Source organism: Salvelinus fontinalis, chromosome 15 (assembly GCF_029448725.1).
Source record: "Salvelinus fontinalis isolate EN_2023a chromosome 15, ASM2944872v1, whole genome shotgun sequence".
Taxonomy (NCBI): Eukaryota; Metazoa; Chordata; class Actinopteri; order Salmoniformes; family Salmonidae; genus Salvelinus; species Salvelinus fontinalis.
This window is the reverse complement of record NC_074679.1, coordinates 37,421,539-37,439,283: the sequence shown is the minus strand read 5'-3', so window position 1 is coordinate 37,439,283 and position 17,745 is coordinate 37,421,539. Positions and strand designations below refer to the sequence as shown.

At 44.3% G+C, this 17,745-nt stretch overlaps 1 protein-coding gene across 3 annotated transcripts in view; it reads right to left on the bottom strand.

The window, feature by feature from the left end:
• Positions 1 to 3,151: 3,151 nt before the first annotated feature.
• The window catches only part of arhgap5 (Rho GTPase activating protein 5), a 39,517-nt gene continuing 24,923 nt past the window's right edge, over positions 3,152 to 17,745 (bottom strand). For all 3 annotated transcript variants that reach the window (XM_055863651.1, XM_055863653.1, XM_055863652.1), the window contains exons 4-7: positions 16,537 to 16,614; positions 14,771 to 14,902; positions 7,011 to 7,116; positions 3,152 to 5,486 (exon numbers count right to left, since the gene is read on the bottom strand). In XM_055863651.1, coding sequence (XP_055719626.1) covers positions 5,159 to 5,486; positions 7,011 to 7,116; positions 14,771 to 14,902; positions 16,537 to 16,614 — 644 coding nt within the window. In that variant the 3' untranslated portion in view covers positions 3,152 to 5,158. The remainder of the gene's footprint in view (positions 5,487 to 7,010; positions 7,117 to 14,770; positions 14,903 to 16,536; positions 16,615 to 17,745) is intronic.

Here is a 17,745-nt window from a genome sequence, read left to right as displayed (position 1 = left end):
GAATTCCATTCATTCCTATGCTTTTCTGAGGTGTGCCAATAGGGCCGACGGGTTACTTCAAAGCCTCTCATTGGCCAATACATAACATTAATACAATATATAACATATACATTATATTGACCAGATACTCTAGTGACCTATTTAATAATTAAAAGAAATATCTTCAAATTAGGTGGGACCATTCTAGCCAATGAGAGGACAGTTAAACGTTTGGGGAAAATAGGCGCAACGGTTGCCACTAGTTACCACAGCCACAAAGTCAAAATTGTCTACATCCTAAACATGAATGAAAACCAAAATGTGCTTTTTGGTGTTAATTTAAGGTTAGGGTTAGGCATAATGTTAGCAGGGTGGTTACGGTTAGGTTTGAAATCACATTTTAAAGAAGGGGCATTTTTTAAATATGCTGGGTTTATGACTTTATGCTTTTGGTAACTAGTGGCAACTAGGCCCAACTCCATATAAAGTAATTTTATTCTCAAAGTTGCCAGGATGTCACGTGTCCTACTTATATCAGTACACTCTTAACAACTTAATCATTATAAAACTGAAATAGGATCAAATAAACCACACGTAGCAAATAAGCCTTGAAATGTTTTGTTAACCCAATTCGACACTCTCAGACCTCCATACAAAAACTCCTTGGTGAGCAAAAAAAAAAACGCCACCTGATGGAGAAGACAGATTTTGGGCCGGGTTATCCGAGAGGGGTCCAGCTGCGACATCAGCTCTCAGGGCAGTCATCTTTCAGGGTCTGTATGCTGCCAGCTACGAATATGTCATCGCTCAGTACACTGCATCGCTCAGGTAAAGTGGGGTTTCGAAAGGTGCCAATCAAGACGTCGTTTGGGTTATCGGACGTTAGGCATGGTCTGCAGAGATGACAGTAAGGAATTTCAAAAAAAATTATATTCACTAATTTTGAGCTGTGTCTTTAAAAGTTACCTACCGGTAACCCTAGCCATGTATGTAACGTTACGTTTTTCGTCAATGGAAACGCTAGCTAATCTTAGCTACCTTCACTTATAAAAAATGCATTCATTTTACAATATTTTATTTATGGTCGAATATTTGAAATAATACTAATAATTGAAATATCAAGTCATGGCGGTTCTAGTAGTTATCTTCCAGTGCTTCTAGTGTTAAAATACTCCTTTTGAAATCCCCACTTCTCTTTATATGGTTCCTTTCTAAACGCCCAAACCTTTCGACACCCCCACTTTTCCCGAGGGATGACTGCTCTGAGAGATGACATATCAGTAGGTGGCAGCATAGAGACCCTGAGGGATGACTGCTCTGAAAGATGACATATCAGTAGGTGGCAGCATAGTGACCCTGAGGGATGACTGCTTTGAGAGATGACATATGTAGGTGGCAGCATAGAGACCCTGAGGGATGACTGCTCTGAGAGATGACATATGTAGGTGGCAGCATAGAGACCCTGAGGGATGACTGCTCTGAGAGATGACATATGTAGGTGGCAGCATAGAGACCCTGAAGGATGACTGCTCTGAGAGATGACATATCAGTAGGTGGCAGCATAGAGACCCTGAGGGATGACTTCTCTGAGAGATGACATATCAGTAGGTGTCAGCATAGAGACCCTGAGGGATGACTGCTCTGAGAGATGACATATGTAGGTGGCAGCATAGAGACCCTGAGGGATGACTGCTCTGAGAGATGACATATGTAGGTGGCAGCATAGAGACCCTGAGGGATGACTGCTCTGAGAGATGACATATGTAGGTGGCAGCATAGAGACCCTGAAGGATGACTGCTCTGAGAGATGACATATCAGTAGGTGGCAGCATAGAGACCCTGAGGGATGACTTCTCTGAGAGATGACATATCAGTAGGTGTCAGCATAGAGACCCTGAGGGATGACTGCTCTGAGAGATGACATATGTAGGTGGCAGCATAGAGACCCTGAGGGATGACTGCTCTGAGAGATGACATATCAGTAGGTGGCAGCATAGAGACCCTGAGGGATGACTGCTCTGAGAGATGACATATCAGTAGGTGGCAGCATAGAGACCCTGAGGGATGACTGCTCTGAGAGATGACATATCAGTAGGTGGCAGCATAGAAACCCTGAGGGGTGACTGCTCTGAGAGATGTCACAGCTGAGCCCTTTTGGAGAATCCCTCTTGCTTTGCCTCTTCCTCCCTTACGAAGCATTATACGTGTCTATACCTCGATTGTAAAATGTAATATTCAACTAACTACTGACAAGGCAATGCCGAAAAATAGTGATTATTGGAAGACTGGAACGAGAACCGGAAGTGACGACTGCTAAGGGGAGGAGAGTGGACGATTGTAAGTGGACATTGCATTGCAAACTTCTTTGGAAGACTGTTGTGGAAAAGTGGAGGGAGGGAGACTGTAGGGGGCACAATAGTAGCTACCGTTCAGACTGCTATGGCATGTTGACTATAAGCTTGTTATGCGACAGGTAGCCTAGTGGTTAGAGCGTTGGGCCAGTAAAAATCTGTCTTTCTGCCCCCGAACAAGGCAGTTAACCCACTGTTTCCAGGCCTTCAATGAAAATAAGAATTTGTTCTTAACTGACTTGCCTAGTAAAATGTGTTATGACTAAATCCCCTGTAACTATTCCCCAGGTTGTTGATGTAACTGAGAACTGTTCAGTCAATTTACATGGAAATGACCTTTCCAAACTGACCTGTTTACCAGAAAGACAGATTGTGCATGTTGCTGCTAGTTTTTATTTTTATTTTATTTTTTGTGATCATTCTATTGAAATAGACATTTAAATCTGAGAAAATCCAACTTTATTTGATTGTAAAATACATACAATACATGTTTCCCCACTAGGTGGCGTACTTTCATCACTTCTCACCTGGGGAGCTGTGTGAACGGGACATCAAAATAATTAGGCTGAACCTGCTGAACTCAATACTCACTGCAGTAAACAGATATCAGCTTGAAGAATGAATGAATATAACTCTAGTTCTGTCATATGTTGATTGTGTTGCATTGCTCTTCAGCTATCAAATATGACCTTCATACTATAGCATGTCAGTCCAGCACTGACCAAACCCTGTAATAATATTCCCAGCTGTATTAGAAACATAAAAGCATATTTCAACACCATTTAGACTTAAGGTGGGAAAAAATGAAACAAAACTCTTGATTTTTTTTCTCTCAAAATCATTTATTTACTATAATACATAGCAGATGTTAAAATCTTAAGAGTTTGTACACTGGCTTGAATGAGGCAGATCTTATGAACAAATAAAGTTGCTTTTTATTGAAACTACACAAAAGGTATATTCTACCTAGCAGCTGCTTCACACTTCTTTACGCCATCCCTTCTCTCCCCAACCCCAGATCTGGAGTGTCTCTATAGAGAAAAATAACAATCGAGTGCGTCTGAAATGGCACCCTCTTCCCTATACAGTGCACTTCTTTTGACCAGGGTCCATAGGGCTCTAGTGAAAAGTAGTGCACTACGCAGGGAATAGTGTGCCATTTCAGTCACAGGCATAGTCTTGAAGATGTCTTCTATCTGTCAATCTGTTTCACTCCATCACAAAACTTAAACTTTTCCTTTCCAGAACTTTCTAAGCAGCATCTTTTACTTACAGCAAAACAAAATGCAGTACCATCTACAAAGAAGCAATGAGTCTGTATTCATAAAATGAAGGGAATTAAGTACAATTAATCTAACCCAAAATGTGTTTTTATCATAACAAAGAAATCTGATTATAGTAGGTTTTACAAGATTATACAGAATTTCAGTACCCCATGGTATTTTGCTATATCAGCAATCTTATTTGCTGATAAATATATATACTTTCCCCCTTATTTAAGAGAAACAATTAGACATAACCAAAATATGATATTAAGAATTGACATCTTTGCATGACACAAATAATGAATTAACAATACATACAATTTGACCCCCGTTTCAATGTTCCCTCAATCAAGTTAGATAAAAAATATGGTCTGAATGAAAGCTGTTAATCTTGAGTTGTAAGTTCAGTCTTTTTTCTTTTTTGAATCGTTCATTATCGTCATTTTTAAGTGACAAAAAAGACATGCACATTTTTTTTAACAAACAGAAGAACAACACAAATGTCTCTTTTCGGTGGGTAGCACCACCACGGAGACATTCAATCAATTAAACAAACAAACAATTACCTAGAAAAGAACAGAACAAGAAAAAGACCCCAGACTGCTTTGTAATGCGTTTGTTTCAAAGTTAACGCAGAGATGTGCCATTAGGGTTCTAGTAGTGGGATGCTCCCTTCATAAGCTTCAGGAATTGCATGAGTTCTGCTCCAATAAGAGATAGAGAGGAGGCCAGGCAGTCTGTCTGTCTGTTATGTCCCAGCCTGGTGCAGTACAGCATCAGTGACACCGTCAGTCTTTCACGTAGAGTCCCCTACTAGGCATTGAGAGCCAGGTGAGAGACAAAGACCACAGCAACAGCCTGCTAACTTTCACTGTCTTTCTTTCCCTCGAACCCTTTAAAAACAAAAATCATACTGCTAAAAAAACAAGAATCCATCATCATCATGGCCAAATGTCTACACTGGTAGAAGCATTATAACAGATTGTGCATCATGTAATGTCAAGTTCACTTGAATGAATGGAGGGGTTTTGACAGTCAGACTTTCTTTTTTTTAATCGAATAAACAAAAACAAAAAAACAACTATCATAAATATATTTTCCTCATATTTTGCAAGGTGTAGAGTTGAACAAATCATTTCACATGTTTGTGCCCCCCTCTCCTGGAGGCATACAGTGTCTTTATTAAGGTAAGTGTTCATCACCAGAGTAACGGGTGGACAGTCTCAACCCTCAATGTCATATCTGTCTGAAACCGGGTAAAGGTACAGCACTGAAAGAAGAAAAATGCTATTTTTTATTTATTCCTGGGGGATAGCTATATCAGTTAGTCACCCCTGAATCCAGTCAGTCAAAGGGAGCAGAAAACAAAGGTGATAATGTAATGTTGTTGTTTTGTAGTCAGAGGGACTCCATAGAGAGGGGGAAGGGAGGACACGTCACCCCATGCAACCCCACCAGGCAGCACCACTCCCAGCCAAGCCTACTCCCTACCCCACCTGGGTCCTCCGATCCTGGGGCTCGAGGCCTGGGTGGTGGGGCCTGGGCTCTGGTGCTCTGGGGGGTCTATATGAGTGGGTCAGGCTGCAGGGACATACTGTGCTGGATCTGTTGGGGCTGGAGAGGAGGGGGCAGCTGCAGGGGCAGCAGGGCCTCCACCATGCTGTGACAGTGATGGGGTGGTGGGGTGCTCTCAGTGCTGGAGCTCTCCTGGATGTCTCCGCCGTAGAAAAAGTAGTGGCTCTGCTGGATGAAAGACTCGATGACCGACTGGTTGAGCTTGGTGGTAGAGAGTGTGTCCTTGTTTTCAAAGTCGGGACGCATCAATGTGGGCCAGAAGCAGATGGATAGATTGTCGGCCGTCATCAGGGTGGTCTTACTCTGCTGGCTCACCCTGGGGAAACACAATTTCATTGATTTATTCCAACCTTACTTATGTTGTACTTTATTTAGACAGGTACAGAATTAGAGTGGGATACAGAGAAGTGAACCCTGGTCTCCGGAACAATATATACATGATATATACAAAAGTATCTCGACACCCCTTCAAATTAGTGCATTTGGCTATTTCAGCCACACCTGTTGCTGACAGGTATTTAAAATCGAGCACACCGCCGTGCAATCTCCATAGACAAACATTGGCAGTAGAAAGGCCTTACTGAAGAGCTCAGTGACTTTAAACGTGGCACCGGCATAGGATGCCACCTTTCCAACAAGTCAGTTGTCAAATTTCTGCCCTGCTAGATCTGCCCCAGTCAACTGCAAGTGCTGTTATTGTGAAGTGGAAACGTCTAGGAGCAATGAAGAGTTAGGCCACACAAGCCACAAGCTCACGGAACGTGACCGCCGAGTGCTGAAGAGCGTACAAATCGCCTGTCCTTGGTTGCAACACTCACAACCGAGTTCCAAACTGCCTCTGGTAGCAACGTCAGCACAAGAACTGTTCGTCGGGAGTTTCATGAAATGGGTTTCAATGGCCGAGCAGCTGCACACAAGCCTAAGATCACTATGCGCAATGCCAAGCGTCGTCTGGAGAGGTGTAAAGCTCGCCGCCATTGGACTCTGTAGCAATGTAAACACATTATCTGGAGTGATGAATCATGCTTCACGAATCTGGGTTTGGCGTAGAACGCTACCTGCCCCAATGCATAATGCCAACTGTAAAGTTTGGTGGAGGAGAATTAATGGTCTGGGGTTGTTTTTCATGGTTCGGTCTAGACCTCTTAGTTCCAGTGAAGGGAAATCTTAACGCTACAGCATACAATGACATTCTAGAGGATTCTGTGCTTCCAACTTTGTGGCAATAGTTTGGCGAAGGCCCTTTCCTGTTTCAGCATGACAATACTCCCATGCACAAAGCGAGGTCCATACAGAAATGGTTTGTCGAGATCGGTGTGGAAGAACTTGACTGGCCTGCACAGAGCCCAGACGTGAACACCTTTGGCATGAATTAGAACGCCAACAGCAAGCCAGGCCTAATCGCTCAACATCAATGCCCGACCTCACTAATGCTCTTGTGGCTGAATGGAAGCAAGTCCCCACAGCAATATTCCAACATCTAGTGGAAAGCCTTCCCAGAAGAGAGGAGGCTGTTATAGCAGCAGAGGGGGGACCAACTCCATATTAATGCCCTTGATTTTTGAATGAGATGTTCAACGAGCAGATGTCCACATACTTTTGGTCATATAGTGTATCACAACGGAAAACAGATGTTCAGGTAGTATCTCTCCGTTTCAAACTAAATTCTCCCCACTGAACACGACTCGGTCCAACTACATGACATGGTTGTTTTCATGATTACTGTCACGTAACTAACATCGTGTATACTTCAAAGCTTACTTCAGATTCCACCCAGTATCAGTCAGTTAAAGGCAGCCTGAGACACTTTCTGATCCAGTTTCACAGTGTTGTCTCTTACCTGTTCAGATGAGTGATGACGTATTTAAACACCTCATAGTTCACGGCAGGGAACTTCCTCACTATTTCTTTCAGCACTTGAAGTCTTTCTATGTGGTCCACAATTTCTGAAATGAGGAGAACAGAGTTAGCTTTTTACTAATTCCTTCTTTCGGGAGAAGAAAAAAAGAAAAGGAATAGCACAAAGGCGACGGGGCTGCCAATAACCACCCACACAACAAACACACTAAAACACTAGCTAGGGCCTTAAGCAGATACAGCATTGTCCGTATCATCTGGGGGCACAATGTCTCAGTGATTTTCTTGTCACTACCTGTTTAATAATAGCAGCACTATCTTAGATAAGTGGGCCTAACTCCCATGTAATATTGGCAAGTAATAAAAGACGTAGGAACAAACCATGCATTAGCATATCAAACCTTTCAAAAAGCATTTAACATAAAGTCTAATATTAGACCTTTCAGATATACAGTGGGGAGAACAAGTATTTGATACACTGCCGATTTTGCAGGTTTTCCTAAAACTTAAAACTGTGAGAGATGGAATCTAAAACAAAAATCCAGAAAATCACATTGTATGATTTTTAAGTAATAAATTTGCATTTTATTGCATGACATAAGTATTTGATCACCTACCAACCAGTAAGAATTCCGGCTCTCACAGACCTGTTAGTTTTTCTTTAAGAAGCCCTCCTGTTCTCCACTCATTACCTGTATTAACTGCACCTGTTTGAACTTGTTACCTGTATAAAATACACCTGTCCACACACTCAATCAAACAGACTCCAACCTCTCCACAATGGCCAAGACCAGAGAGCTGTGTAAGGACATCACGGATAAAATTGTAGACCTGCACAGGGCTGGGATGGGCTACAGGACAATAGGCAAGCAGCTTGGTGAGAAGGCAACAACTGTTGGCGCAATTATTAGAAAATGGAAAAAGTTGACGGGTCAATCCCCCTCGGTCTGGGGCTCCGTGCAAGATCTCACCTCGTGTTTGGAGGAAGAAGAAGGATGAGTACAACCCCAAGAACACCATCCCAACCACGAAGCATGGAGGTGGAAACATCATTCTTTGGGGATGCTTTTCTGCAAAGGGGACAGGACGACTGCACCGTATTGAGGGGAGGATGGATGGGGCCATGTAACGCGAGATCTTGGCCAACAACCTCCTTCCCTCAGTAAGAGCATTGAAGATGGGTCGTGGCTGGGTCTTCCAGCATGACCTCGACCCAAAACACACAGCCAGGGCAACTAAGGAGTGGCTCCGTAAGAAGCATCTCAAGGTCCTGGAGTGGCCTAGCCAGTCTCCAGACCTGAACCCAATAGAAAATCTTTGGAGGGAGCTGAAAGTCCGTATTGCCTCGCGACAGCCCCGAAACCTGAAGGATCTGGAGAAGGTCTGTATGGAGGAGTGGGCCAAAATCCCTGCTGCAGTGTGTGCAAACCTGGTCAAGAACTACAGGAAACGTATGATCTCTGTAATTGCAAACAAAGGTTTCTGTACCAAAAATTAAGTTCTGTTTTTCTGATGTATCAAATACTTATGTCATGCAATAAAATGGAAATGAATTACTTAAAAATCATACAATGTGATTTTCTGGATTTTTGTTTTAGATTCCGTCTCTCACAGTTGAAGTGTACCTATAATAAAACATTACAGACCTCTACATGCTTTGTAAGTAGGAAAACCTGCAAAATCTGCAGTGTGTCCAATACTTGTTCTCCCCACTATACCTTACCGATCCAAAAAATGGATCGCTCTCCATCTCTAGTAGTTACTAGAATAGCCTGTCAAGAACTCTGACCCCAGGACTACTCTGACCCCAGGACTGTTGTGGAGGTCACCTGGCTGAGACTACTAAGCTAATCAATATTGTCAAAACTAGGGATGCAAACTTCAGTCAATTTTGTTGCTGACTAACCGACCCTCATTAACCAGTCAACAAACAGTTAAATTTTTTCCAAACAGTAAAATTACGTGACCAACAGAAAATACTATGCATGCATACACGGAAAGGACATTTTTCATGAACACATGCAACAACAGCAAGCCTATCGTCTTCCAGTCAAAAGGCTATAGACTATTATTGAGCATGCAACTACTGTAATGAAGCAGCCAATAAAACGTAATTTGCCAAAATGCTATTAGTAGGAAACCACTGTTAAACAGCACACCTAATGCGAGCAGTTCCATCTGACAGAGATGAAAACCTCCGGGATAAATGTACAAAGAGGGGGATCTAAGCTACAGGACTGTTTTTTGCTAGCACAGACTGGAATATCTTCCGGGATTCTTCCGACGGCATTGAGGAGTACACCCCATCAGTCACTGGCTTCATCGATAAGTGCATCGATGATGTCGTCCCCACAGTGACCGTACGTACATACCCCAACCAGAAGCCATGGATTACAGGCAACATGCGCTGAGCTAAAGGGTAGAGCTGCCGTTTTCAAGGAGCGGGACTCTAACCCAGAAGCTTATAAGAAATCCCGCTATGCCCTCTGACGAACCATCAAACAGGCAAAGTGTCATTACAGGACTAAGATCGAATCGTACTACACCGGCTCCGATGCTCGTCGGATGTGGCAGGGCTTGCAAACTATTAAGACTACAAAAGGGAAGCACAGCCGAGAGCTGCCCAGTGACACAAGCCTATCAGACGAGCTACATGACTTCTATGCTCGCTTCGAGGTAAGTAACACTGAAACATGCATGCGAGCATCAGCTGTTCCGGATGACTGTGTGATCACACTCTCTGCAGCCGATGTGAGTAAAACCTTTAAACAGGTCAACTTTCACAAGGCCGCAGGGCCAGACGGATTACCAGGACGTGTACTCCGAGCATACGCTGACCAAATGGCAAGTGTCTTCACTGACATTTTCAACCTCTCCCTGTCCGAGTTTGTAATACCAACATGTTTCAAGCAAACCACCATAGTCCCTGTGCCCAAGAACACTAAGGTAAGATGCCTAAATGACTACCGACCCGTAGCACTCACGTCTGTAGCCATGAAGTGCTTTGAAAGGTTGGTCATGGCTCACATCAACACCATTATCCCAGAAACCCTAGACCCACTCCAATTTGCATACTGCTCCAACAGATCCACAGATGAACGCTATCTCTATTGCACTCCACAGTGCCCATTCACAACTGGACAAAAGGAACACCTATGTGAGAATGCTATTCATTGACTACAGCTCAGTGTTCAACACCATAGTGCCCTCAAAGCTCATCACTAAGCTAAAGACCCTGGGACTAAACACCTCAAGGGTGCTTGCTCAGTCCCCTCCTGTACTCCCTGTTCACTCATGACTTATCACCGACAACGACGAGACAGCCTATAGGGAAGAGATCAGAGACCTGACCATGTGGTGCAAGGACAACAACCTCTTCCTCAACGTGATCAAGACAAAGGAGATGATTGTGGACTACAGCAAAAGGAGGACCGAGCACGCCCTCATTGTCATCGACGGGGCTGTAGTGGAGCAGGTTGAGAGCTTCAAGTTCCTTGGCGTCCACATCACCAACAAACTACCATGGTCAAAGCATCACTGCCTGGAATGGCAGCTGCTCGGCCTCCGAACGCAAGGCACTACAGAGGGTTGTGTGTACGGCCCAGTACATCACCGGGGCCAAGCTTCCTGCCATCCAGGACCTCTATACCAGGCGGTGTCAGAGGAAGGCCCTAAAAATTGTCAAAGACTCCAGCCACCCTAGTCATAGACTGTTCATAGACTGTTCTCTCTGCTACCGCACGGCAAGCTACCGCACGGCAAGCGGTACCGGAGCGCCAAGTCTAGGTCCAAGAGGCTTCTAAACAGCTTCTACCCCCAAGCAATAAGACTCCTGAACATCTAATGAAATGGCTACCCCAGACTATTTGCATTGCCCCCCCCCCCCTTTACACTCCTGCTACTCTGTTATTATCTATGCATAGGCACTTTAATAACTCTACCTACATGTACATATTACCTCAATTTACCGGTACCCCTCGCTATTGTTATTTTACTGCTGCTCTTTAATTATTTCTTACTTTTATTTCTTACTTTTTTAGGTATTTTTCTTAACTGCATTGTTGGTAAGGGCTTGTAATAAGCATGTCACTCACTGTAAGGTGACCTGTTGGATTCGGCACATGTGACAAATTACATTTGATTTGATCTAATAGCAACAACTAGGATGGGCTGCTAATATGACTAGGATGGTGCCTTTGGCTTCTGGACAACAAAATAAAGGTGATATGAAAACCAATAAAACAGGAGCGAAATGCTGGTTAATTGCATGAGGAAGTCTTGCGTCCACATTTCTCTGGTTGGATTTGGACTAGGCTACTTTGAAGCAAGGTAAGACATTCCTCCTTATTTGAAGTTAAGTTCAGGTTTCAAACATTTATACAGCCTCAAGCTCCCATTGTAAAGTGGCGGGTGACCTGCTGATAGCCTGCCTACCGTTGACTATAGCCTATGCACTCATGGCAAATGGGAAGTGTGTTTTAACTATGAGCTGAGATTGAGAAATAGTAGCTCTTTTTAATCATGGCCATCAAAACAATTCTTAACACGCAACTGCATTTAGAACTGTTATTTGTTGCGCAATGACTGGGCTTATAAAAGCACGTTTCACTCCAGTACCAGCTGGTCTCGCGCTGTCTGACAGCTGATAGGCCATTCCGCTCCTCAGACTAGACTCTATGCTGTGTGCATGACGACTAGCAAAAATACACACGAGCCAATTTAATTCCACTGAATTATGCAAATTAACCTAGACTGAAAAGCATGACCGGTCAAATGTACTTTTTGGCGGCTAACCGATTAGTGGTTAACCGTTAAGATCCCTAAGTCAGAACGTCACAAAAGGAATGAGTGTGTGTGCTACTTGCCCCAGAACTGAGCGTGGTGCACCAAGGCTGGCCCGGACTGAGACAGGCTGCATAACAAATGGCACCCTATTCCCTATATAGTGATACTACTACCCTATGGTCCTGGTCAAAAGTAGTACACTACATAGGGGAAAGGGTGCTATCTACTTGGAGGTCCTCCAAACACCTCCACATTACGCTGCTTTCACAATTATCAGAGGGAAATGCTCAGTTCTGCAGAGCTGCTCAAACCCCCGAGAGACAAGCTCCAGGTCTGTCTACTTCCATCTTCCCCCCTCATTGAAACCAACCAATGGCCTCCAGGGGAGAGGAGAGAGAGGGAGGGGACCTATTTCTGGGACATTAATCTGCAGCAGCGAGACAGACAGTGAGGAAGGAGGCTGCTGGGTTGGTTTCAACAGTGATCAGTAATACATTACTGCAGGCCCAGGATTAGATGACTCAAGCAAGGATGATATCCTACAGCAACACACAGTATAGGGCTCAAATGGCACCCTATTCCCTATTTAGTGCACTACTTTTGACCAGGACCTATCAAAAGTAGTGCACTATATAGAGACTAGGGTGCCATTTGGGTCGCCTTCAGAAACAACCAGGCAGGGGGGAAATAATGCAGATGCATGAAAATCTTTTGGCATCCTTGGGCAGGAATTCGTCTTTCAGGAAGACGGCTGTGAGCTGAGTGTGATGCGACTTAAAGGTGTGAATTATAACTGGGGTTAGAATATTAATGCAGGCATGTAGTTCTACAGCAGAAACACTGAGACAAGTGTGTATACATCCATTCAGAGAGAAGGTGAGCGGTTTGTACTGACAGGAAAGGGCGAGTATCTCAGCAGCATCTCTTATTTATCTCTTGCTTTCCTTCCAGCTGACTTTATGAGAGAAGGTGACTGGATGGTACTAAGGGAGACACTATGAGGGGCATGGAGGAAACCACACCCACTCACCAACTAGTTCTTCAAGGGGCACAGACGTGCCCTACCAAATCAAATTGAATTGGTCACATACACATGGTTAGCAGATGTTATTGCGAATGTAGTGAAATACCCTGCCCTGGCACCAGTTTTCACCTTGATAATTTTGCAAACACGCCGCAAAGGTCCCCAAATCAACATCTAATGCCTCTTCAACCAAAATGTTCAACTGAAGGCAAAAGCTTTTCGATGGGAGAGGAAGGGACAGAGGTAATCCTAATATATGTTGAGTGTACAAAACATTAGGAGCACCTTCCTAAAATCGAGTTGCACCCATTTTGCCCTCAGAACAGCCTCAATTTGTCGGGGCATGTACTCTACAAGGTGTCGAAAGCGTTCCACAGGGATGTTGTCCCACGTTGACTCCAATGCTTCCAACAGTCGTGTCAAGTTGTCTGGTAGTAGATCTCTACCCCGAATAGCTCGTTCCATCTCATCCCACAAATGCTCAACTGGATTGAGATCTGGTGACTGGGCAGGCCACTGCACTAAGCTGAATTCACTGTCATGTTCGTGGAACCATTCCTAGACAATCCTAGCCTTGTGGCATGGGGCATTATCCTGCAGAAAAAGTAAATTAGCAAAAGGATACACTGCTGCCATGAAGGGATGCATCTAATTGGCAATGTTGTTCAGATATCCTGTGGCATTTAATTATTGCTCTACTTTTATCAAGGGGCCCAATGTGTGCCATGAAAACACACCCCACACCATCACCACCAGCCTACAATGTTGACATGCAGCATGATGGATGCATGTACTCATGTGGTTCTCCATACCCTAGTCCTCCCATCAGCGTGAAACAGCAGGAACTGGGATTCATCCGACCAGGCAATGTTTTTCCAATTTTCCAGTGTCATGCGTTTTCGTTCCTTAGCCCACTGCAACTGCAGTTTCTTGTTTTTTGCTGAAAGAAGTGGAACTCTGTAAGGTCGTCAGCTGCCATACCCCATTCGTGTCAAGGTACAACGAGTTGTTCATTCTTTTATGAGTCATTGGGCACCAATGTTGTACTGGACTGGCAGTTCAACTGTAGCCCGTCTGTTGCTCTGAACAATTCGTGGCAACCTCCTTTTCTTTCATCAATGACCGTTTTCGACCACTGTCCTGCCGCTGTCTCCTCCCCTTCATCTACACTGATTGAAGTGGATTTAACAAGTGACATCAATAAGGGATCATAGCTTTCACCTGGATTCACCTGGTCAGTCTGTCATGGAAAGAGTAGGTTTTGTACACTCAGTGTATAATGGTAGGAGAAACACTGCCTGAGACGTAATATAAAGCATATACGCCACGGGGTAATACTAAGTTTCGTTCACATCTGCTTGTAGTTATAAACTGTGGAATATAGCACCATCACTCTTCCTGGCAAACATCCAACATCATGATGCGTTGCTACATTCTACCAGCTAAAGTACACTTGAGGTTCAAAAACAGAACAGGCCGCACCTGAAATGTGACAGTAAAATAAACGACACAATGAACTGAGCAGGACAAAAGGAAAAACTGGGGTACTGTTAAAACCCATCGAGAGAGAGAGAGAGAGAGAACTGGCTGACCTCGTCTTCTCTAGCTGCTGGGTGTGATTTGAGGGGAGGAGGGCTGAGGTGCTGGGTGTCAACCCTCCCCACAGCTGTTAGTTACTGAGTTGGGACACTGGCCTCTACAGACCAGACATGGGTTGATATATAAGATTTGTTTTCTTTGAATCGCATTTAATTTAGCCTGCCTGAGAGTGCCAGATTGGCGGGGTTTGCTCTGCCACTTTTGGGAGTATTAAATTAGGCAAGCTCAACCAAGCGTAGCTAAAAGCATTTGAAAGAAACTAAATAGTATCTGAACCCAGGTCAGCTCTCCAGACTGACAGACAGAGCATGTGTAACTAACAGTGCAGAACTCACTGGCTGCCTCCACCAGCTCCGGGTGCAGGATGTAGGGGATGAGAGGATCAGGAAGGTCAGCGAAGAAGGCCTTCAGAGCCCCCGCCACAGCATTCACAGCCACGTCCATCACTATCAGGTCCACACTGTGGTCTGCAGGGGGGAGAGAGAGAGGGACAGGGTTTGATTGGTGAGGGGGAGAAAGTTAACAGTACTCACAAAGCGTCTTTGGGTTTTAGAAAAACACAAAAAAAATCATGTATTAATACTTATTATTATTATTAGAGAGAGGGAGCGAGTGAAGGAGAGCGGGGGAGTAAGAGAGAGCAGGAGAAGAAGAGAGAGGAGAGAGGGGGGGTGAGATAAGAGAGTGGTGAGAGGAGGAAGAGGCCCGAGAGAGAGAAAGCGCTAGTGAGGGCAGGACAGGGCCTAAGGTGAACTGACAGCTGTCAGAGTAGATCTCTCTCCCAGACAGCAGAAAGGGCAAGAGAGGGAGAAAAATGCACTTAATTCACAAATTCCTGTGGTGGAAAGAGAGAAGAGAAGAAGGAGAGAGAGGAAGAGAAATAGAGAAGGGGCGGGTGAGACAGGAAGAAGAAGAGCGGGTGGAAGGAGGACTAATGGTTCCGGGCCAGCAGGCAGATTGATGCCCATAGTGTCTTTTTTGGGCAAACTGTGTCTCATGGATAGGAAGTCATTTGGCCACTCAGTGGAAGGAAGATTTTTTCCACCCAGCCCCTTTGCACAGCTCGATGGCTCAGATTGACTGGTATTGGATTTGAAAGATGGATGAAAACAAAAAGGGAAACGGGTCTTACAATGGGGCTACAGACAGGAGAAACTAAATCTATGGCCATCATTCCCCTCAGGGAAATACAACCAACCGATGGGCCTATGCAGTAATTCAATTCCAGACAGAAAATAAAAATGCAATTAATTGATTGCTTGTGTAAGTCAATTTGACCCGGTCCAGGTCAAATTGCACTATATATATACCAGTATTTTTCAAGCAAGCGAGAGAAGGGAGCAGAAGGATCTCTATGCAGCCGAGTGGTGACTATATCAACATCTACTCTAAATCATATTATGCAACATACCCCATCCATCCCTAATTGGCAGGTTAATACAATCAGCCTTCCCCTGTGTGTTTTAAGACTCCCATTGATTCACAGTAATTCACTCAAACACTGTACCTAGTCCAGCTCTTTCATGGACAAACATCCATAATACTTGTGGCTGAATTTAAACAATTAGAAGGGAAATTTAAAGTCCTTGGGAACAGTCATTATTGGTTTTCTCAACCAATCCCTTTCCTTCTGACATCTTAATGAACCAGTTTGATTTAAATTTGTGTTCAGTTTATAAATAACAAGAGAAAAAGAGTAAGGGCAAAAATGTCACGTGGGTATGAAGAGATCGGGAGACAGGCGCAGGAATGCGTAATAGTTTTTTTTATTGTACCCAAATTACGGCGTGCCGTGTAAAGGCACGGGGTCCAATCAAACACGTAACAAAAACACAGGGTTGATACCCAAACAAAAGAGCGAGGAGTACCTCGTAAAAATAACACACGGGACAAGAGCCGTAATCATCTGCTCAATCCACAAGGGCACGAAAGCCCAAAACACACAGCACAGGTACTCACACGAACCAACGGACATTGTAATAATAATCGACAGGACAATGGTATTTTGAAGACGATAAGGGAAAAATGAGCTTTTAAAAGAGAAAATAATGTAAGAGCAGTTGACAGTTTAAGAGAATTGACAGTTGCAGACGTGTTTTACCTTGATCAAACTGCTTCTGAATATTGTCTTGATCAGTCTTGTTTCCACTCACACGATACAGGCCCTCTGTATTAAGTCCTGGAAGACAAAATAAGAGATATTTAGAGATATTATGAAGTAGAAAAAAACAGCCTACTAGGCTGACCTGCTATCAACATAGTTTGATTTCCACTGGGAAAAGGGTAGGAGAAGTCTAAAGCAGTTTTCCCTCCAGCAGTGATTTCAGATCAGAGAAAAATGTAAATGCAGACACAGCCACATTAAGCATGGCTGAACCATCTTACACACGCACACACGCACACACACGTGTGTACGTTGACAGGGAGGAAGGGACAGACACAGTTAAAGCTTGTGGATCCTGAGGCCATGCTTTGAGGAGGCAGCAACAAGCAGCCTAGCGGCTACCCTGATCGGTTTTCCAGTTGTATGGACGTCCTCAGATCACACCAGATGATCTGAGGACAGCGCTTGGGGAGCATCTAATCAGCTGCATAATGCAAGCTCTGTGGGTGTGTGTGTATAAGCAGTAAATGTGCACTCTGTCCGTGCTCGCTGCAATGACAAACTGCAGTGGGTGTGACCTTGCAGCACATACACTGAGCAGCAGCACTGAGGCAGTTTATAGTATAGCCAGGCGCTCCCACTCACACACACAGCGTGGGCTTATATATTCCTGAGACGCTGTAACATGTCAGAGCAGGTCCTTTCTTACAGCACTCAAGGTGAGACTGATGTGATGACACACTGGGTTCATACTCTATAATACTGTAGCACAGCAGTACAGGTGCAGAGGAACAGGTAGGAGCTGAATTTCTTGCTCACCGGCAGCCAGATAAATGGCAGGTGGCAATCCAGGTGAATCACACACTGCACAGGACTGACTAGGCTCCGTCCCAAAGTCCCTATATAGTGCCCCAGAACCCATAGGGCCATTTGGGACACAGATCTAGCTTAGTTATGACATTAATGTCTTATGGAAAGTATTCATTTCCTTTCCCAATTGGTCCTTGTGCAATTTGTGTGTGAGTCTGGTCGGCGGTGTAAGGCCCCTCTTGACACTGTCAGCAGATTGTAAGCTCACAGGCAGGGCAGGAGCATCAACACAAGCGTGCTACACACACACACACACACAGAAAACACTGCACAAGAGCAGCACTGAGGACATTTCCATGGCATGATAAGATAGAGATAAGAGCTTCCATTTTATAG